This window comes from Mustelus asterias, chromosome 14, assembly GCF_964213995.1.
Source record: "Mustelus asterias chromosome 14, sMusAst1.hap1.1, whole genome shotgun sequence".
Classification (NCBI taxonomy): Eukaryota; Metazoa; Chordata; class Chondrichthyes; order Carcharhiniformes; family Triakidae; genus Mustelus; species Mustelus asterias.
The window spans coordinates 42,650,893-42,672,813 of record NC_135814.1 but is presented as its reverse complement, the minus strand read 5'-3'; the positions used below and the strand labels follow the sequence as shown (position 1 = coordinate 42,672,813).

The 21,921-nt window shown below is 41.2% G+C and overlaps 1 protein-coding gene across 1 annotated transcript in view; it reads right to left on the bottom strand.

Moving 5' to 3' along the window:
* The window catches only part of kcnh7b (potassium channel, voltage gated eag related subfamily H, member 7b), a 443,308-nt gene that overhangs the window by 120,900 nt on the left and 300,487 nt on the right, over positions 1–21,921 (bottom strand). The window contains exon 8 of the mRNA XM_078227700.1: positions 15,949–16,163. Coding sequence (XP_078083826.1) covers positions 15,949–16,163 — 215 coding nt within the window. The remainder of the gene's footprint in view (positions 1–15,948; positions 16,164–21,921) is intronic.

Sequence of the window (21,921 nt, the reverse complement as noted above, 5' to 3'; positions counted from 1 at the left end):
CGCCCTCTGCAAATTTCAGCATGAGACCCTTTTATGTGGAATTAAGAAGTGGAATGAATTATGGACATTCTGTATGAAGCTTCCAAACAATTAGTAAGTTGCTGGTATGACATGAGTGGCTTTCTTGTTCCTTCATCCATTTTAGTGGGGCCCATTCCTGGAATATGAGTGTGGATTATATGAACGCAAAAACTCACCACTGGGTCTGCTGCCTATTCAGCACTCATGCACAACGTTGAAATAGAACAGGTATTCGCCTAAAAATGAAGGATGGATTGATGCATGTAGGAAACAATGTGGTAGAGTCAACATGGTTTTGTGAAAGGGAAATCATGTTTAACTAATTTATTGGAGTTCTTTGAAGGAGTCACATGTGTATGGATAAATTGGTGGATCTACTGTACTTAGATTTCCAGAAGGCATTTGATAAGGTGCCATATCAAAGTTTATTGTGGAAAATAAAAGCTCATTGTGTAGGGAGTAATATATAGGCAAGGGTTGGAGGTCAGCTAGGTAATAGGAAACAGAGAGTTGGTATAAATAGATGTTTTTATAATTGGTAGGATGTGACAACAGGGATCGGTACTGGGGCCTCAACTTCTTACGATTTATATAAATGACTTGGATGAAGGGACTGAGGTGTGGTTGCTAAATTTGCTGATGACACAAAGTTAGGTAGGAAAGTAAATTGTGAAGACAACCTAATCAGGTTACAAGTGACATAGATAGGTTAAGTGAGTGGGCAAAAATCTGGTAAATGGAGTATAATGTGGGAAAATGTGAAATTGCCCAGCTTGGCAGGAAGAATATAAAAGAATCTTATTCTCTAAATGGTGAAAGAAGGCAGGGCTCTGAGGTGCAGAGAGGATCTGAGCGTCTGAGCACACGAATCACAAAAAGTTAGGAGTAGAATGTGATTGTTTGCTATGAGGGGAATTGATTACAAAAGGAGGGAAGTTATGCTTCAGTTGTACAGGACATTGGTGAGGCCACATCTAGAGTTTTATGTACACTATTGGTCTCCTTATTTAAGGAAATATGCAAAAGAACTAGAAACAGTTCAGAGAAGGGTTACTAGACTAACACCGGGAATGAACGGGTTGACTTTGGAGGAAAGGTTAGAGAAGTTAGGTTTTTATTGACTAGAGTTTAGAAAAGTAAGAAATAACTGGGGGATCAAGACATTTAAGATCCTGAGGGGCACTGACAATGTGGATGTTGCAGGAGAAACTAGAACTAGGAGTAGGTCACTTTTAAAAATAAAGTGTTGCTCACTTCAGACAGAGATGAGGAAAAATTGTTTGGAAAACAAATGTAGTTTTAAGGGATTTATATTGTATTGGTAAACGTTAGAAATAAGATATAGTTTTAAGTGTGTTTAATTTAATGTTTCTGTGCCTGGAAGGATAAAACATATAGTTAAATTCATACTGGACAAAGGTGTTTGTATATGTGGGGGTTGCTTTAGTTCCAATTGTGTTTGTATTGGGCTTTTATTATTGGAAATATATATCTATTTCCTTCTTGAAACCATTCAATGATTCAGACTCCACCATGCTATGGGGCATGAGTTCCACAGCCACCCTCTGCGAGAAGTAGTTCCTCCTCATCTCAATTTTAAATCTACCACCTCTCAAACTATACCTGTGACCTCTTGTTCTAGATTGCCCCATAAGAGGAAACATTTGGTCTACATTTACTTTATCAATCCCTTTTAATATTTTATATACCTTGATCAGATCCCCTCTCATTCTTCTAAACTCTAAACAGTTGGAGATAGTAATAAGAGAGACAACAGCTCTCACAGCTCTGCTAGAAGCAGTTGGTTTAGAAAGCTAAAGAGGGAACAGCTCTCTCAGCTTTGATAGAAGAGAAGCCATACCATGGAGTAATAGTTAAGAAAACCAGTGCAGAGATCCGAATAGCAGCTAATTAAGGAAACTAGAGGAATGAAGAGATTTTGGAAGAAAGGCAAATGAACAGTTTGCCAAAGACCATTGAAATTCTACTTAGAACTGGACTGAGATAGTTCAGTAATCGTGCAAGAAGGTTACAGGGTTCGAACAAACTATGAAACTTTGAAGAGAGGAATTGATTGACATGGCTCAAACAGGATTGAAATTAATTTGTTTGAAATGGGACTGGGGGAAACAACAAGATCACAAAAAGTTCAAAGAACAAACAAAGCAAGAATACAAAATTATTTTGAATGAGCCCAAGAAGCTTCTTAACAATATTCCTTAGACAGCTTAAAGTGATTTTGACAAGAGAAGAAAATAGATGTTAACGCACAAAAATTACATTTTGACTGTGTAAAATTGAAATGCAAATTTACCACATGTGAATTTGGCAAGTTGGCTTGGGAGTGCAACTGTGCCTACAAGTGACAAAAAGAACAATTGCACTATAGACTTAAATAAAGCATTCTTTTCTGAGCTGTAAACAACAAATCAGAAGAAAAAGAAACACAAGTTTTGACATAGTAGCATGACAATGCTATTATGTATAGATTCTGATGATACTGTTGAAGTATTGTCTTTGCGTTGACTAAATCATTGTAATTATGGCATATAATTGTGAACTAAAAACTCTACTTGTATGATGTAATAAATTACGTGGTTCAATATTTGTCATGTCAAGTTTGTATAAAGTGGATCTAATGCTCGTAAAGAAATATTCACGAGTATGAAGATTTCTTTCTTTCAAAGGAGGAGGTACCAGGAAAACAAGAGTCATTTAAAGGAAATTGTATTGGTAATTGGTAATTGTATTAGAAATAGTTCAGTTGGGATCAACTGGGATTGTAACAAAATATTATCTTTCAGAGGATTGTGAGTCTCCGGAACTCTTTTCCTCAAAAGGTAGTGGAAGCAGATTCTTTGGCAGAGCTAGGTAGATTCTTGATTAACAAGGGACTGAAAGGTTATCAGTAGGCTGGAATGTCGGGTTCAAGTCACAAGTAGATCAGTCTTAATCTTATTGAATAGTAGAGCAGGTACAAGGGACCGAGTGGCCTACTCCTGCTCCTAATTTTAAAAATTCATTCATGGGACTTGGGCGTCGCTAGCTGGCCAGCATTTATCGCCCATCCCTAGTGGCCCTTGTACAAGGGGCAGTTGAGAGTCAACCACATTGCTGTGGCTCTGGAGTCACATGTAGGCCAGACCGGGTAAGGACAGACATTAGTGAACAGGATAGGTTTTTCTGACAATTGGCAATGGTTTTATGGTCATCAGTAGATTCTTAATTCCAGATATTCTATATGGAATTCAAATTCCACTAACTGCCGTGGTGGGATTCCAACCCGGGTCCCCAGAGCATTAGTGGGGTTTCTGGATTAATAGATTAGCAATATTACCAGTAGGCCATCACCTCCCCTAATTCGGATGTTTGTATATATGTATATAAAAGACAGAAAATCCTGATAAATTTAATAATGAGATCATAATCAGTTTACAATGATGGTAAAATTGTTGCTTCAGGAAAAATGTGCATAAATGGAATATTTTAGCTTCTTCTGGAGTAATTCCCAAATGTGGAACAAAATTCTATTTTCTACAAATTAGAAATGCTATTTTTGCAGATTATTGACAAAAGTAGAAAAAAATTTCATTAAATAATTTAAATTTAATTAATTGTGAATGTAAATTGGTGAACAATAAAATGTTTTGAGATTTTGCAGTGTTTTGGCTTTAGCACAGAGACAACAACATGATTGAGGAAAATGACATCACCATTCATTTTATCTTTAAATTATCAATTAAATGATTTGTAACTTGTGTTCTCTGGCCAGAACGACCCTGCAATATGGAAATACAAGCTCATTACTATGCTGTCTTCCATCTACTCACAGCTCAAATGTATTTTACAACATTTCTGACCTTTTCAGAATTTTAATGAGCTGCTATAAAGCTATAAATTAGAAATAGTCCATTAGGTAACTCAAGTTCAAACATAACCTTAGTGGTACACTAACAAGCAGTTATTTGAAACTATAGTGAATTGGGAAAGAATTAGATTGGAATCCATGTCTTCGCTAACAGGATTTCAGTTGATTTATACACAAATACTGCATACAAATGAAAATCCAGTTAGCTGCTGCTCCTCATATAAAAAGCTTTAGAAATCCCCTCTGACAACTGAGAATGAGACTATTGGTATAATGTGAATTAAATGCAATGCTGCCTCTCCTCCTTGTTAAAGTTTAGCCCAACTGCCAGTGTATTTCCCAATTAGTGTTAATCTATACAACTGCTACTGCGGGAGCTTTTCAAATGCCATTTCCTTGTTCAAACGGTCTATTAATAGTTTCTGCAAGCATGTCTCTCGCTTTATAACTGGGAATCTATATTTTTTTGCCTTTCATAATCTGGACCTAACAAGCAATAATGCAATTTCCGATCTCTGATGTTCAAGTTGGGCTGGGGAGGGGAGGTCTTGTGTACATTGTGTATAGTTCCTATCCCTGAGCCAAAAGCTTCGGGTTCAAGTTCCATTGCAGGATTTGATGGCCACAGAAGGTGCGTTCATCTTGTGGCCAAACAGGTTGATTGTCAACTTGAACATCCTTTCAATAAGCCTATGGCAGAGGCTGAGTGTGAGAGGGTCTCCTGGTCAGTCATGCTTGATGTGGAGTGGTGCCCCTCAAGCTATAGCCTCCAGCAACAGACTAGTGACCTGTTCAGGAAATTGAAGTAAATAAAGGTCCTAAATAGTCTTGACAAGGTAGACATGGAAAGAATGTTTCCTCTTGTTGGTCAGTCCAGAACTTGGGGGCACAGTTTGTAAATTAGGGGTTGTCCTTAGAGGACAGAGATGACGACAATTTTTTTCTCCCAGCAGGGTTGTGTGACTTTGGAATTATCTGGCAGTGGTGGCAGGATATTTTAAAGGCAGAGATAGATAGATTCTTGTTCGGCAAGGGAATCAAAGGTTTTTGAGGGCAGATGGGGATATAGAACTTGAATCACAAACAGATTAGGCATGATCTTATTGAACGGCGGAGCAGGCTCGAGGGGCTGAACGGCTTACTTCTGCTCCCATTTTTTCTGCTTGCATGCCCGCACAAACAGGTATAAGCATGTGCTTTGTCTGCCTTGTGTGTTTCGAGGCATGGGAAGAGAATCAAGAACGATGTTCAAGTTATTGTTCTCCAATGCATGGTATCGGACAAAGGAAGATGCAATATATCACATAAGCAAAACTCATCCTTCTTAAGTAGTTAATCATCTTGCCAAAATTTACCAAGTCCAGTGAATCTCCCAAAGGACTGATAAGACTTTTTTATCCACTGTCATTTGGTAGTCTTCTGAAAACTGATTGGAATAAAATTTTTAAAAAACCTGCCACCAGTATAAATTTCCCTGCTTTGGTAAATTAGAATACAAAACACTGAAATGTTTAAAATAGCTTCTATGTCCATTGGACATGTGAAGTCTTCTGGTTCCCAGAAGTTCAAAATAATCCCACTTTTGGACTCAAAATGCTGGAACTTAATCAAACTGTGTTTTTTACCACTCTCCTGGTGGCTGGTGGACTGATACATAGTTGCTCAGCACCTGACTGTAGTATGGCAGTAAATGTGGCACTCTGGATATACAATTAATTCCTAACTCTTTATAAATAATATGATAATATTAAAAAACTTGCATACCAGTATAACTGTTCCAATCATTAACTTGTTTTATATCTAAACTAAAGAAGGCTAACAACTGACTTTTATGAATAAACTGAACAATTTACGAGTCTGTTAAAGCTTGCTTTTGTTTTTCAAAATATCATTCACAGTATTGCTTAGGCGTAGGATGTTGTGCCTCCATCTTTTAGATCTGGGTTTTCACTGCTGTTAGTGGTGAGTTGGCACACTGCACAGCTGATGTTGTACATATTGTTGCTCGTGTTGTTGGAGTTGTGGTTGATGTTGCTCATGTCATGTCACTTGCTGGTGATGATGTTGATGTTACGTCATTTCTTAGTGGTGTAGTTGATATTGTCTCTCTGGTTAGTAATGTTGCTGGTGTTTGTGATTATCTTTTCTGCTTTTCCAGGCTCAGTTTTATGTTAAATATTGACTCTGTTCCTTCTCATTTGTTGACTGGTTTTGCTCTCAATGCGGCAGCGTGGTGACATAGTGGTTAGCACTGCTGCCTCAGAGAACCAGGGACCCAGGTTTGATTTTGGCCTTGGGTCACTGTCTGTGTGGAGTTTACACATTCTACCCGCGTCTGCATGTGTTTTCTCTGGGTGATATGGTTTCCTTCCGCAGTCCAAAGATGTGTGGGTTACGTGGATTGGCCATGCTAAATTGCCCCTTAGTGTCAGGGGGATTAACAGGGTAAATACGTGTGATTACGGGGATAGGACCTGGGTGGGATTGTTGTCAGTACAGGCTCGATGGACTGAATGGCCTCCTTTTGCATTGTAGGGTTTCTATGATATATAATGTATCACTAACAACTTCTTACTGGGTTCCAGCTTTTCATTCTGCACATACATAGTCTATCCTTCCAACAACTTGGGCAGGGATTTGGCATGCTTGTTGCAGTGTTGACTTCCTTCTATTGGTGCACTAGTGAGTTGTTTTACTTCCTCCTGGTCACTTGGACGAAGTATCTTGCTGGGTAGAGTTATCTTGTATTTCCTTCCTGCAGAGCGCAGTGTCTTAACCAGGGTGGATGTGGAAAGAATGTTTCCTCTTATGGAAGAATTTAGAATTAGAATTCAGTGTTTAAACATAAGGGCTCTTCCAGAGTCTCTGTGGGTGGAAGTTCGGAGTGGGAAGGGGTCGATCACTTTGCTGGGAGTTTTCTATCGGCTGCCCAATAGTGACAGGGAGGTGGAGGAGCAGATAGGGAAACAGATCCTGGAGAGTTGCAATAATAGCAGAGTTGTTGTGATGGGAGACTTTAATTTCCCAAACATAGATTGGAATATCCCTAGGGTAAGAGGATTGGATGGGGAGGAGTTTGTTAGGTGTCTTCAGGAGGGTTTCCTGACACAGCATGTGGACAAGCCTACAAGAGGAGAGGCTGTACTTGATCTGATACTGACCAATGAGTCTGGACAGGTGTCAGATCTCTCAGTGGGAGAGCATCTTGGGGATAGAAATCATAACTCTATCTCCTTTATGCTTCCATTGGAAAAAGAGAGGATCAGGCAAGCTAGGAAAGCGTTTATATGGAGTAAGGGGAAATATGAAGACATAAGACAGCAAATTAGAGGAGTAAATTGGAAGGAGGTATTCTCGGGGAAATCTACTGAAGAGGGGTGGCAGTTTTTCAAGGAATGTCTGTCTAAGGTTCTACAGGACAATGTTCTGAGCAGACAGGGAGAAGTTGGTAGGTTAAAGGAACCGTGGTGCACGAAAACTGTGCGGGACCTAGTTGAGAAGAAAAGGAAAGCGTACAAAAGGTTCAGAGAGCTTGGTGAAGATAGGGATCTAGATGAGTATACGGCTTGTAGGAAGGGACTAAAGAAGGAAATTAGGAGAGCCAGAAGAGGTCACGAGAAGGCCTTGGCAAGTAGAATTAAGGAAAACCCTAAGGCGTTCTATAAATATGTGAAGAGTAAAAGGATGAGACGTGAAGGAATGGGGCCTATAAAAGGTGAAGGTGGGAAAATCAGTACGGAACCAGTAGAAATGGCAGAGGTGCTTAATGAGTATTTTGCCTCGGTTTTCACAGAGGAGAAGGACCTGGGTGGATGTACTGTGGGCTTGCGGTGGACTGAAAAGATTGAGTATGTGGACTTTAACAAAGAGGTTGTGCTGGAATCTTTGAATGGCATCAAAATAGATAAGCCGCCGGGTCCGGATGGGATGTACCCCAGGTTACTGTGGGAGACGAGGGAAGAGATTACAGAGCCTTTGGCGATGATCTTTGCGTCGTCGATGGAGATGGGAGAGGTGCCGGAGGATTGGAGGATTGCGGATGTGGTTCCTATTTTCAAGAAGGGGAATAGGGATAGCCCAGGAAATTACCGACCGGTGAGTCTAACCTCAGTGGTTGGTAAGCTGATGGAGAAGATCCTGAGGGACAAGATTTATGAGCATTTGGAGAGGTTTAGTATGCTCAAGAATACTCAGTATGGCTTTGTCAAAGGCAGATCGTGCCTTACGAGCCTGGTGGAGTTCTTCGAAAATGTGACTAAACACATTGACGAAGGGAAAGTGGTAGATGTGGTTTATATGGATTTTAGCAAGGCGTTCGATAAGGTCCCCCATGCAAGGCTTCTAGAAAAAGCGAGAGGGCATGGGATCCAAGGGGCTGCTGCCCGGTGGATCCAGAACTGGCTTGCCCAAAGGAGGCAGAGAGTGTGTATAGATGGGTCTTTTTCTAAATGGAGGTCGGTCACCAGTGATGTGCCCCAGGGATCTGTTCTGGGACCCTTGCTGTTTGTCATTTTCATAAATGACCTGGATGAGGAAGTGGAAGGATGGGTTGGTAAGTTTGCCGACGACACGAAGGTTGATGGGGTTGTGGATAGTCTGGAGGGATGTCAGAAGTTACAGAGGGACATAGATAGGATGCAAGACTGGGCAGAGAAGTGGCAGATGGACTTCAACCCAGATAAATGCGTAGTGGTCCATTTTGGCAGGTCAAATGGGATGAAGGAGTACAATATGAAGGTAAAGACTCTTAGTACTGTGGAGGATCAGAAGGACCTTGGGGTCCGGGTCCATAGGACTCTAAAATCGGCCCCGCAGGTGGAGGAGGTGGTTAAGAAGGCGTATGGTGTGCTGGCCTTTATCAATCGAGGGATTGAGTTTAGGAGTCCGGCGATAATGATGCAGCTATATAAGACCCTTGTCAGATCCCACTTGGAGTACTGTGCTCAGTTCTGGTCGCCTCATTACAGGAAGGATGTGGAAAAGATGGAAAGGGTGCAGAGGCGATTTACAAGGATGTTGCCTGGATTGAGTGGCATGCCTTATGAGGATAGGCTGAGGGAGCTCGGTCTTTTCTCCTTGGAGAGACGTAGGATGAGAGAAGACCTAATAGAGATATATAAGATGTTGAGAGGCAGAGATCGGGTGAACTCTCAGAGGCTTTTTCCCAGGGAGGAAATGGCTGCTACGAGAGGACACAGGTTCAAGGTGCTGGGGGGTAGGTACAGGGGAGATGTTAGGGGGAAGTTTTTCACACAGAGGGTGGTGGGCGAGTGGAATCGGCTGCCGTCAGTGGTGGTGGAGGCAAACTCAATAGGGTCTTTTAAGAGTCATCTGGATGAGTACATGGGACTTAATAGGATGGAGGGTTATAGGTAGGTCCAGAAGGTAGGGATATGTTCGGCACAACTTGTGGGGCCGAAGGGCCTGTTTTGTTCTGTAGTTTTCTATGTTTCTATGTTTCTATTTAAGACAGAGATTAGAATTGTATTCTTTAGGAAGGTCATGAGTCTTTGCAACTCTTCCTCAAAAGGCAATGGAAGCAGAGTTTTTGAATATTTTAAAAGCAGGCATTGATAGATTTTTGATAAGCAAGGGGTTGAAAGATTATTTGGGGAGGCAGAGTTTACAATCAGATCAGCATAATCTTATTGAATGGCAGAGTAGGCTCAAGTGTGTGAGTGGCCTACTCCTCCTAATTCTCCTTTGTCTCTCAGCAAATCATAAGAGTTCTGTTTGGATATGACTTTCTAATAACCCATGTCCTTTTTGGAGTGATGTGGTGAAGAGATGATGATGTTAAACTCATACTGTTCTAAAAATACCTTTAATTCTCTGGAGGTGAATTGGATTCCATTATTACTGATTACTCTTTCAGGAATCCTTTACTCAGCAAACAGAGCTCATATTGCTGAGAGAATTTTTCATCTCTCAAATCTTTTTCATTGTTCAGATAAAGGGAAGCTTTGAGTAGCAGTCTGCAACTATCATTTTTGAATGTGTGTGAATAAATCAGCTCCCACATTATGCCATGGTCTAGTGATGCTTCAGTGGCTATCATCTCCCCTTTCTGTTGTGTATTTCTGTGCTTCTGACACACTGTGCTTGTAGACAACATTCTTTCAATGACAATTTACTGTTGATTCAGCACACAACTGATCTGGCCCTGAGCTTACACTTCTCCATTCCCATGTGGCCTTCAAGTATCTTCTGCAGGACTTTTTCCTGTATTGTTTTGGCTATGATTATTTTGGATCTGGCTAGCAGAACATTATCTTCTAGAGATACGCCATTTTTGATTGACCAATACTGCTGTATTGCTGGCTGTGTTTGCTGTATCTTATCAGGCCATCCCTTGATCATTTGCCAAGAGAGCATCTGTAATTCATTATTAATCTGACTCAATTTCAGTGGTGTGATGTTCACTAGGTGATGTATCTTTATACTTAAATCTTTTAGCTCATATTTCTCCTGTGATGACGGTGGCATAGTGGTTAGCAATGCTGCCTCACAGCACCTGGGACCCGTGTTCAATTCTCGGCTTGCGTCACTGTCAGTGCGGAGTCTGCACCTTTTCCCCATGTCTGCGTGGGTTTCCTCTGGGTGCTCCGGTTTTCTTTCAAAGTCCAAAAGACATGTTGGTTAGGTGCATTGGCCGTGCTAAATTCTCCCTCAGTGTACCTGAACAGGCGCCAGAGTGTGGCCACTAAGGGACTTTCAGAGTAACTTCATTGCAGTGTTAGTGTAAGCCTACGTGTGACATTAATAAATAAACTTAACAAATAACTGAGATGGAGTATCTGCTAGCACCATTTCTCTACCTGACTGGTATGTCTGAGTGAAATTGTAACTCTGAAGCTTCCAGAGTAATCTCTGCAGTCTTGCTGGAGATCCACATGGATTTTCTTGTAGATCTATTCCAGTAGACAATAATCACTCTCCACTATAAACTTTCTTCCAAAGCGATTTTCTCGCACCCATACGCAACTGCCAAAAGTTTCCTTTCTATGTTTGCATAACTGGTCTCAGCATTTGCATCCAAATCTCCAAGAGCAGCTACCCGTTTTCTTCATGTATCAAGACTGCTCCCAGTCTTTTTATAGAATCATCTACTTGCAGCGTGACACATTTCTTTCTGTTATGCTGTTACAAACTTGTCTGCTAATATATTACTTTGAGTTTGTTGGAACTCCTTTGACCACTGCTGCTCAACATCGTCTTTCATCGGCTGTTGTAGGTTTGCTGTGTGTTCTGACATGAGGTATGAAACAACTTTCATACTGGATCAAGCCAAGTAAACATTTCAACCCTTTCTTGTCTCTTTAAGCCTTCGTCTCTGAGATGGTTGTGACTTTTTCCAATTTTGGCTCGGTTTCAACTACGGCTGTCATCTTATTTCTCACCCTCTTCCTGATCTGAATGGTTGAGTGGATTTCTTTTCAGTGGAAACTGTTGCTTTCAGCCACCTTGAGCAGTTGTATGGCTCTTATGTCTAGTGTATCCTCAATCTCATCATCATCTTCCAGTGTACAAATGTTTCTGTTCTTTTTCCTTATCGTTTTCCTTTTGATTTGTCCTGTCGCTCTGTCTCTGATAACTCATTTTTCATCTTCTTTTCTTTGTTCTGTACTTTTTTTCCAAATGATTGGGAAAATCCACAAGCTCTGCAGGTTGAGCCATAAATGGGACATTTCCTTCTGTCTGTGAACTCAGGTGGCTGTCCATAGCTCCTGCATATCTTTCTCTCTGTCTGGTGTGAATTATTTTGTTGCTGCTTCACTGCATTAACCCTGCTGCCTTTCTCTTGACTTAATTGAAGGTGTTTGGGTAGTCAGCATCTCTATCTGTCTATTTGTGACTTCATAGGCTCTGGCATGTCCACAGCTTGTGATATTGCGAGCTTGTCCATTCCAATCAAATCTTTATTAAAAAAATTCTGAGTGCGCAAAGCCTCAAATGAGCTGATCTTTGATCTGTTTGCTGGAATTTACATTTCCTGGCTGTATTTTTCAATTTTGATGAGAAATTGTGAACAGGTTTTCTTGGTTCTTATCTCAGGCTTTGCAACTTATGTGGGTGGATTCAATGATTTGACTTTGGCTGGAGGTGTGTGCCGAATTTTTCGAAGCTTTTGGCTGGATTTTTGCTTGGCCACAACAAGAAGTAGTTTTCCTTTCCTCGTTGCTGGAGCCTTTTTGAAAGTTATTGAATGTGAATCTTCAATATTTTTTAAACTTCTGAAATGTCCCTATGAAATTATCACCCTCTCAATTCATCATGGGTTGGAGCTGTGCATTCATTGATGTGGCAATGTGTTCACACGATTGACTCAGGTTTTCTCTCTCTCTGACACTAATTTGGCTTGATTTTTTTCTCAATCTAATTCAGCATTAAATCCATTTAAATGTTTTGAATTTTATTCACAAATATCAACTGCCACCATGTTATGTATTCTGGTTCCCGTAGGTTCGTACATACGACTATATGAATTAGGTGCAGGAGTCTGCCCTTCAAGTCCTTGAGCCTGCTCTGCCTTTCAGGAAGATCATGGCTGATCTGACTATGGCCTCAACTCCAGATTTCATCCGCTCCCAATAATCTTTGACTCCCTTGTTCCGTCAAAAATCCATTGAGTATCCATTATTCATTGATCCTGCCTCCATCATTTTCTGGGGAAGAGGGTTTCAAAGGTTCACGACCCTCTGAGAGAAAAGGTTTCTTCTCATCTCTGACTTAAATGGGAGACTCTTTATTTTTAAACTCTGTTCCTTAGTTCTTGTCCCTCCCACAAGGGGGAACATCCCTTCAGAATTCACGCTGTCAAGTCCCCTCAAAAGCTTATATGTTTCAATAAGATAATCTCTCAATCTTAAAAACACCAGTGGATACAGGCCCAACCTGTCCAAACTTTCCTTGTAAGATAACCACCCTTCTCAGATATCAGTCGGGTGAACCTTTTCTGAAATGTTCCTAATGTATTGATATCGTTTCTTGAATAAGGAGACCAAAACTGTGCACAGTACACTATATGTAATCTTATCATTGCAAATGTAGCAAAAAATCCTTACTTTTACCTTCCATTCCCCTTGCAATAAACACCAACATTCCATTTGCCTTCCCAATCACTTGCTACATCCTAACTTTTCCTGACTCACGTACAAGATACCCAGATCCCTCTGTACCTCAGAGTTCCTCAATCTTTCTCCATTTAAATAATATGCTGCTTCTCTATTCTTAAAGTGGACGAGCTCACACTTCCACAATATACTACATCTGCCAAACTTTTGTCCACTTGCTTAACTTATCTATATCCCTTTGCAGTTAGAAATAACCACACATTTAGACTCAATATAAGTGTGTTTCTTGCAGCCCTCCATGTGGTTGATGGGCTGACATGTTGTTGCTTGGCGTGCCATTGCATTGTGACAGTAAATGTGGCACCCTGGATCAATAGACAATTAATAGTTAGCTCCTAACTCTTTATGAATAATATCACAATACAACAGGGCACCCCAAAGTGCTTTACAGCCACTAAAGTATTTTTGAAGTGTAGTCATTGTTGTACTGGTGGGAAAATGAAGTAGGCCATCTTCATAGAGCGAGGCCTCACAAACAACAATACTGTTGGTTGATGGATTAACGTTGACTAAATTATCTTTTCTCTGTTTAAAGAGCAGTCCTCTCTGAAGTTAGAAAGGTAGAATTTGCCTGTTGACTGTGCATTTCCAGCATTTAAAGGAAAACATTGAGTGGAATTTTCAGATCCTGCCCGCTGTGGGAATCGTGGCGGGTGGGTTAGAAAATTTGGCAGATCATGTAAAGGTCTTTTGACCTCGGGTGGGAATTTCCCACCCATTATTTCAGATTCCCAGCATTCATTTTTATTCTTTATAAATTTCCTCAGATCAATGTAATGTCTTTCTAGTACTTATTCCCCATTAGTCACCTTCCGTTCTTGAATGTCTGAAGAAATATTTTAAAATATAACCCCCTTTTCGTTTTTCTCTTATATTTATTGCTTCGTGGTGCCATTTTCAGTTGGGCCACCTGCGTTTGCATAGACTCATGATCAGGTTTCAGTTGGCTTGCCTTTAGACTAATGACTTCGCTAAGTCAAGAATCAAGTGAAAGCAGATGGAGCAACAGTGAGAGCACCAAATGGCAGTGTATGGCCTGCTGTATTTACATTCACCTATCTATGCAACACCAACAGCACTTAGCAGCAAAGCAAACAGAAGGTCTGACCACATTTCTTGCCTGGGATGAGGGAGTGGGCTTTGAGCATGTCTACTCAATACATGGAGTTTTCCTGTGGCCAGTGTCTATCAAATGAGGAAAATTGAGTAGCAATTGTAGACTGTCTAACAATCACAGCCGAGAATTTCAAAATCAGTTAAAAACAGAAGTCAAAACAGCCCATGGAGTTTGAGTTATTGGATGGAATTTTCCCATATTTTTTCAGAGTGCCAGGCTGGCAGCTCTCTAGCTGCACAGCTGAAATTTTAGTCCAGATTCTCAGACACTCGAAGAAAACAACGAGGTTAAAGCCATTATTCTGGTGAGGCGGGAACTGATATAGCCAGCAAGGCCGCTGAACAGAGATCGGGGTGCCATCTTTAAAGGGAAGCACAGAAAGTAAATGCCAACCCCTCTCCATGGATACGGGGGACCTCCCTCACAAGCATCGGGGACCTCTCGCCCCCCCCCCCCCCCACAACACAAACAATGGGGCACCCCCCCTCAAAATGCTTACATTAGGGCATTGCCCACCCCTCTAGCACTGCAGTCTCGGGGACAAGCTCCCCCATCAGAGGCATCAGCCCTCCCCCAAACACAAGGGGAACTCACACTTGGCACTGCCCCCGCAACATGTTGGCATTGCCAGGTTGGCACTGCCAGGCGGCAGCATCAACCTATGCCGGGGTAGTGCCAGGGCACTGCTTGGGCACGTCCCTCTCCCCCTGGGAGCTTTACTTAATTTTGTGCCCCCAGGGAGGGTGGTTAGGGTGACGGGGGAGGTGGGGATCCCCTTGACTGATTCAGGTATTTAAATAACTGTTGTAAACCTCTTCAACATCACGGTATGGATACTCAGTGCAAGGGGATCATATGGTGGGGGTGGCTGGCTAATAACTTGTAGATGTATTACAGTGTATTACAATGAATTTCTCGCCCTTTGTAGGCGGGAGCCTCATTATGTCATTGGCGAGGGGCGTGGAAAATTGGGAAATGCAATCTCATTAGCGAGAAGCGTGGCTTCCAACTCCTGTGCTATTTTGCATTCATGTTGCCATATTCACTGAACACTAACACAGCACAAAATCACCCCCGTTGTGTGGCTGCCTTAGCTTAGATTACCTGCGTGCCTGGAGGTTAAAATTTGGAGACATGGCTGGACCAGATACACACCTCCCAGCAATGAGTTACAATTCACACAATCTTTTTGCAATAGTTACAAACTACTTTGAATCAAACTGAGCTGGACTTCTTGAACTGGATATAATATCCCACATAACTGCCGGTATTTTACCGCCTCACCGACCCCAGGCTCATAAGTTCCCGCACGAGGCCAACGGAGAATGCCGTTCTGTGAGCCGGAATTGGGGCGGGCGTGCTGGTAAAATTCCGGCAAATATCTAAAAGGCGAGAAAATAAATGCTAAATAAAGTGGTGACTGTTTCAAATAGATAAAGAACAGTTATGTTTTAATCTTTATCAACTTTGAGACTACGAGAATTGAGACACATCGGAACTTGTAATAATGAATAAAATAAAATCGTTCAGCTCATTCATTCCCTATGCTTGTAATACAATGTGCGGAATTTTATGAAATCTATTATTTTCTCAAAATTGAATGTGGCATTGCAGTATTATTAGTTAATAAGTGCAATAATTAGCTGTTATTTTTTGGCGAGGGCATCTCTGTGATTACAACCAGTGTTTACTGGGAGTCACGTGCAGCAAGTTGCAAAATTATTAAGAATAATTGTTATTAATGAAAACAATCTTTAGGAAAGTAACCATTCATCAAACGTGCTTTGTCCTACGACCAGACTTCTTACCTGTGTTACTTTCTCTGTCACGTTGTGTGTCCTTTCCTTCACTTTTGGTGCAATGATGGTCTTCTCTGATGAAGGTGGGGATGAACTCTTCTTTTCAGCTTTTATATCAGAAAAGTTCAGGGTGATTTGAGGAATCTTGCTAATTGTGTTATATTTGTTGAGATTAGAATCAGATGTGGAGCCCAGTAGGCTTGACTTGATGTGATTAAAGGGTCCTGGGGAAAATTCATAATAAAATATGTAAGGTGCGCACTCAGTATGTTGCACAAGTTCACATTTCATATTATGTTCTCTTAAACTGCAAAAGTAGATCGAGCTTTTTGATTATCATGATAGGAATGACCACTTAAGAATATTGATAAATCTGTAAATTAATAATTCCCATTATTACAATTGAATAAATTTTCAAAATACATAAATTAAATACATCTTTTAATGTTATTTTTGAATGATTATATCTGCTCACAATATGGATATTCCTAATGCACAAAGTGCAGCTTCAGTGTGTTAACTTGATTGCTACATTGCGTGCAAGCTCAACACCTTTTGATAGTACAAATGCCTAACTCAGATATCATCTGACAATTCAGCAAAAAAAATCAATGAACAGATAATCACTTATTCAATTAGCCGTCAGCTAACGGTCATTCATCGATGAACTATCAGTGCACATGTATTTCAGCTAGATGCAGGAAATATAGTCAATTACATTTGCCATTTTTACAGATTGAATATACATCTATACTTCTCATGGCTAAGTTAATGCAAATAGCTCAGGGCGTCCAAAAACAGTACAGCCTTTTGTGCAACAAGTTTCTGAAAATCATCAGCACAAGTTAATGGGATTTCAAAAACACATGCTTTGGAAAAGTAATTTCCTGTCATTAGCTATGATCCATGAATGAAGTCATGTTAAAGATCAAGTGACATTCTTGTCACTAAAATGCATTTTACATCATTATTTCTATTTGAACTTTCCCCTGTTTCATTTCAATATTGTGGAACCTAACTATATTTTGTACAGAATTATAACCAGATGACATTTTTCCATTTGTGCTAACTGAAGTGACAGTGTCATTTGATTGTATACTTCCTTTTCACATTTTTAGGTGCTCTTATTTTACTTCAAATCTGCTTTTGGTTGCACTGATAAGGAGGTTGGAAGAAGTCCCTACAAATTCATTCCAAAACCTGGTAAGCAACATGCCATCTCTGATTTGACTGCGATGGAGAACTCACAAGAAAGAACTCTCTGTGTAGCACATCAGAGCGCTGTGCATTTACTGGCTCTATGGCACTGGAATGTTCAGTTAAGAACACACAAAGTTACCTGACAATTAGACTCATCAGTTTAACAACAGTTACTCAATAAAGATCAAGAATGTTTTAGAATATTTTTGCTTATTTTGGTGCAAGATGAAATGAGTACCAAAGTAAATACTGCCATGACAAAAATCTTAAGGTGCACAAGTTCATTATCATCTTGTAAGGTCTTTGAACTTTCAATGAAAATCAATATTACTTTTTAAAAATATCCTTAAACCTCCGATTGCTAAACTAAATTGTTTCCAAATAATCTTATGGCAACAGTCACAACAGTTCCAGCTACATTCAAAAAGTAAAGTTAATTTAATGTAAGGCTTACATTAACAAAGCAATGAAGTTAGTGTGAAAATCCCCATTCTGAGGCAGTACCAGAAATTTACTAACATTGTTACAGCCATTCGCATTGATTTAGTTCTGTGGTGATTGACTGTTAGGCTAAACATCCAAGGTCTTTTTAATGACCAAACCATTGAACACATAATGGAACAACATGTCCCAGTCAACATACTAGTAAAAATAAAATCACTTCCAACCTACATTTAAATGGAAAACTACAGTAAATCACAAAATAACATATGTACTTTCAGGAAAATAAACTATTACTTGTTTAAATTGTTTTTCTTTGTTACAGTTCTGGTAAAAGTTTCAATCCTGTTGCTTGACCTTTAAGGAAAGTGAACAGAACTCTGATGATATCAGGTGTCATACTATGTTAAGGAAGATAGTAATAAAAGTGCTGGCAGCATAGCAAACATTATATGGCATCTAACAGTGAGAAGCATGGCCTAATGTTGCAGATAAAATAAATGAAAAATTCACAGTTGTATTTTTTTTCATTCTGACTCCTTGCTGATGCCAAGTCTGTGCTGTGCAATATCCCTCTATTTTCATCCTGATCGAAAAAATAATTTACATGTGACAAAATGTAGGAAATCACTTAAAATGGGTGACTGTGACAGTTCGAGAATCAGTGTTAGATCCAACCATAGTCCTAGTTAATAAAGGACAATTGACATAAGCCACACAAAGGATCTGAGATCGTCTGCCTGTCAATATGGTAAATGGTAATTCCATAGATGTTACAAGCACAGTTGATAAAGGTGGGGTAGTACGATGGCACTGTGGTTAGGACTGCTGCCTCACAGCACCAGGGACCTGGGTTAGATTCCCAGCTTGTTCACTGTCTATGTGGAGTTTGCACATTCTCCCCGTGTCTGCGTGGGTTTCCTCCGGGTGCTCAGGTTTCCTCTCACAGTCTGAAGATATGCGGGTTAGGTACATTGGCCATGTTAAATTGCCCCTCAGTGTCCTGGGATGCATAGGTTAGAGGGATGAGCGGGGTAAATATGTGAGATTACGGGGCTAGGGCCTGGGTGGGATTGGTGTCAGTGCAGGGTCGATGGGCCGAATGGCCTCTTTCTGCACTCTGCATCTATGATTTCTATAATGTTTACAAAGTACAGTAAACACATCAAAGCGGCAAGTGGGTTATATATTACCAGTTTGTTCTTAATTTTAGATTCACCAAATCCAACAGTAAATTCCTAAGGCTAGGTTTGCTTGATTGATAGCAGCCAATGTTTGAGTGAGCATTCCATTCAGAGAATTGGGTGACAATCGAACACATCAGAAGCAGCTGCTCTTCGTGAGCAGATACATATAACTGACCTGAAAATTATCTCCACATTATGTACGAGATTTCAGTTTTAATTTCTGGCCACATAACTTTTTAACCTAAGTCCTGCTTCAAGTACCTAATCACAAATTCAAATTTGACACTGCAATGCAATACTTTGGGAGCATTTCATTGGCTTTTTGAGTTAAATTGTTGCCTGATCTGCTTGTTCAGGTGATCTTGAAAGATCCTATTGAAGAAAAGCTTGTTTTTTGTTCTGGGCAACATTTAACACCCCGCCCCCCCCACTCCAGAGAACATCTTCAAATACATTAGAAATATATGAAAAGGAGGAGGACATTAAGCCTCTCGAGGCTCCACAATTCACTTAGATCATGGCTGATTTGCATCTCAATTTCTTAATTCCCTTGTTCCACATCCCTTGAAACTTCTCTCTTTAGGCACCATGCCCTAAGAGGGCATTAGCAACCATGGACTTCCATGTGTTGGTCCATGGTTATATTTGACAAGGTACGGCAGTGGTTTGTCATTGCCTTCTGCAAGTCTTAGCTGACAATATATTTGGCCATGTTATGATTGTACCTCATGTGGCCATCAAGTCCCAGGGTGCGACTCAATCCCAGGTTTCTGGCTCAGAGGCAGGGGTGCCACAAAACCCCCTCCTTGATGCCTTTGGCCAAAGAAAAATCTCTCACTTTCAAAGTTGAAAACTTATATTTAACCCAGCATTCCCAGTTACTCTGGGTGAGTTCCTAATTCCGAATACTCTGTGTGAACAAAAGATTATGTCATCCTGTTCTGAATTTTCCCACCAGAGAAAAGTGATTCCTTTTACCTATCCTACTGAACTTCTTTATCATTTTAAATGCTGCGATTAGATCAACTTTCAGTTCTCTAAACTGACGGGAATAAAAGCCAATTTAATGCATCCTCATTCTCGGAACCCTTATATCATTCTGCTGAATCAGCACTGTGTCCCTTCCAAGATCAATATATATTTTTTCTGATGTTTGGGACCCAAAATTGAACTTAGTACTCCAAATGGGGACTCACCAAAGCTCTGTCCAGCCGAAGCATCTCCTTCTCACTTTTGAATTCCAATCCTCTTGTGATAATGCCTAATATTCCATTCATACTTTGATTACTTTTTATATCTGTATACTAATTTTTAGTGATTTGTGTACATGAACACCTCAATCATTTGTTCCTCCATAGTTCTTATTTTCTCATCATTCAGAAAACATTCCATTTTTGGCTTTCTTAGATTCAAAGTGAATGATCTCACACTTGCCCAGATTGAAATCAATTTGCCATAGATATGCCCACTCATTTAGTCCATCCATATTCCTTTGTAATGTTCTCCTCCCATCCATACAGGTAACTTAGTGTCATCTGTAAACTTGGACATTCATCTCTCTATTCCTTTGTCCAAATCATTAATACACGTGGTGAAAATTTGAAGCTCTTGTACAGGTCCTTGGGATACACCACTTGTCACATCCCAATCAGTACAATTACTCTTTTTCTTCTGTTCTACGCTTTGCGTGATTTTAAAATTGCGAGATCATAAAATCCCGCCCAAGGCCAAAGGAGATTTCCGTTCTGTTAGCTACGCCCACCCCGGAATCGGAATCGGGGCGGATGAGGCAGTAAAATTCCAGCCTTTAGCGTCTCCTATCTTGCAAACACTTACCAACCTGTGTCACAAGCCTACCTCCAATTCCATGGGCCCGATTTTACGATCACATTGCGCCTGTTTTCAGGTCCGAAAACTTAGTAAAGTTGGGCATGAGGCGAATAGCGCAATCTATGCCCGCCTTCGCACTGGTTCCCCCTTCACCAAGGCCCGAAAATGGCCATAATCAGGACCACACCCGAAATGGGCACTACGGCCATTTAAATGCATTTGCATGCACTTAAATTGACTGAATGGGCTGCATGCCTAACCTTACCAGCAATTCCCCCTTTACCATCCAGAATCGGCGTGAAACAGACATGCTCCACAAAAGTCTGATTCGGGCGCTCCAGTTAGTGAGGAGGTAAGTGCTGAGCATCTGACAGCTGTCTGCTTGAGATCGGTGGGGGGGAGAGGGAAGGTGGATCCAGCAACTCTCTGCGTGAGATCGGTGGGGGGGGTGGGGGGGGGGCGGTGGGAGGGGAAGGTGGGTCCGACGGCTCTCTGCTTGAGATCAGTGGGAGGAAGGGGGGGGGTCCGCTGCCACTTTGTCTGAGATCAGTGGGGGTGAAGGGAGGGTCCGCTGCCACTCTGCTGTGAGCAATGAGGGGGAAGGAGGGGTCCACTGTCACTCTGCCAGTGAGCAGTGAGGGGGAAGGGGTTCTGCCTGAGATCAGTGGGGGGCAAGGGGGTTCTGCTACCACTCTGCCTGAGATCAGTGAGGGGAAAGGGGAGAGGGGCCCATGATCCGTCTGGGTGGGGAAGGGGGTGGGGGGATAAGGGGATCAGTAATGTTGTGGGGGTGGGGAAATGTCTGTGGGGGCCAGGAGGAGGCATTATCTGGCCCGGCAGCGATGTGGCAGGGGAGCGGCATTCTATCATTTTTTTGGGGCATGCGCAGTTGGAGGCTCCAATTGGAGCTGCAGGATTTTGGGCGTGTTAAGCCCCGCCCACAGGCTTGTGCAATGCGATCCGGAATTGCTGATATTTTTGCCAGCAGAGTGTGTATGGGGGCATCAGAGAACGGGTCTAAAAGTCAGATCTGAAACACTCCCAGTTTCAAGTTCGCCCAGCACTTAGAATCAACATGGTAAAATAGGGCCTCATGTGTTTTAATATTTCCTTCTAATCTCGTGTGTGGAAACCTTAGCAGATGTCTTTTGGAAGACCATATTGACAAATTCATTGAAATTCCCCTAACTACCATGCTAGTGACCTCCTCAAAATATTAAACTGGATGAGTCAGACATCAAGGCTGGTATTTTACGACCACACACGAGCGAGGCTCGTAAAATCCCGCCCGAGACCAACGGAGAATTCTATTCTGCGAGCCGTG